This window comes from Haplochromis burtoni, unplaced genomic scaffold, assembly GCF_018398535.1.
Source record: "Haplochromis burtoni strain Fernald_Lab_line unplaced genomic scaffold, NCSU_Asbu1 Contig_808, whole genome shotgun sequence".
Lineage (NCBI taxonomy): Eukaryota > Metazoa > Chordata > Actinopteri > Cichliformes > Cichlidae > Haplochromis > Haplochromis burtoni.
In genome coordinates, this window is record NW_024583169.1 from 134,522 (window position 1) to 135,718 (window position 1,197).

Here is a 1,197-nt window from a genome sequence, read left to right on the forward strand (position 1 = left end):
GCGGTTTTACCCCTGAATGACGTCACATTTTCAATCTCTATTTATTGTCAGTCTTGCCTTGTTCTTGGTTGTGTTCTCTCCTGCTGTGTCTTTGCATGTTTCTCTGGTAGCTTCCAAGTTTTTCTAGTTCTCAGTTTCTAGTTTTTTCTCAAAGCGCTTTACATTTTAAGGTAAAGACACTACAACGATAAAGAGAAAACCACAACAATCAGACGGCCCCCTATGAGCGAGCACTTGGCAACAGCGGAAAGGAAAAACTCCATTTTAACAGGAAGACTCCTCAGGTACCCCCACCCTGGGGGTGAGGGGAAAATGAGTCGATGAACTGGGATCATTAGATTTCAGCAAAACATGAAAGAACAGGTTACTACAACTACAACTCCCAAGATGCACTTCTCTGATGACAGCCAATCACAGAGCTCTGTGTCTGCAGAACAGAAAACTACAAAAATACCCTAAAAATCTAACCAATCAGATGCTGGTCTGATTTATAAGCGCAGCAGCAGGGGTTCATGGGTAATGTAGTGTTTGCATAAATGGTTATAACGAGACTGAAAATGAAATGTTTGTGACCTTTGACCCCAGCTGGCGCTGCAGACATCATCAGAGTGTCTGCCAACAGCAGCACGAAAGTCATGCTGGCCTCAGGCCTGCAGGGGGACCCGAGGGCACGCGGGTACGACGTCAGGTGGACTCAAATCCCTCACCTGCTGCTGAACTGGAACCGGAGCACGTGCTCCCACGGACGCTGCTCGATGCTCCCTGACGGCTCGCTCGAGTTCAGCCGACTTCAGACCCAAGACTCCGGAAACTACACGCTGGAGGTGTTTGACAAGACTGGGTCGAGACTGCAGACCAAAGACTTCCTGCTGCAGGTGACAGGTGAGCCATTAGACTTCCTGTCTTTGTTATTGCATCACATCCTGCTGAGAGGAACACACTGCAGAGACTGAAGACACAGGAGGGTGGTACACAAAGTAACACACTTTTACTGTCATACGTGTACAAATACGTACATATGTACATGTCACTTCACCAAGCAGTACATATTATTAGAGTCAGGTATATTTCTACCATGCAGTACTTCCAATCCAACTTTATTTATAGAGCAGATTAAAAACAGCATGGCTGTCTCAATAAAAGAGATAAAGGGGGAAAACTGTAAAAACAGCACAGTTGACCAAAGTGGTTTCCAGT

General features: G+C 46.0%; 1 protein-coding gene across 1 annotated transcript in view; it reads left to right on the top strand.

Moving 5' to 3' along the window:
* The first annotated feature begins 11 nt into the window (after positions 1 to 11).
* Positions 12 to 1,197, top strand: part of LOC106632523 — a 9,434-nt gene continuing 8,248 nt past the window's right edge. The window contains exon 1 of the mRNA XM_014330472.2: positions 12 to 882. Coding sequence (XP_014185958.1) covers positions 636 to 882 — 247 coding nt within the window. The 5' untranslated portion in view covers positions 12 to 635. The remainder of the gene's footprint in view (positions 883 to 1,197) is intronic.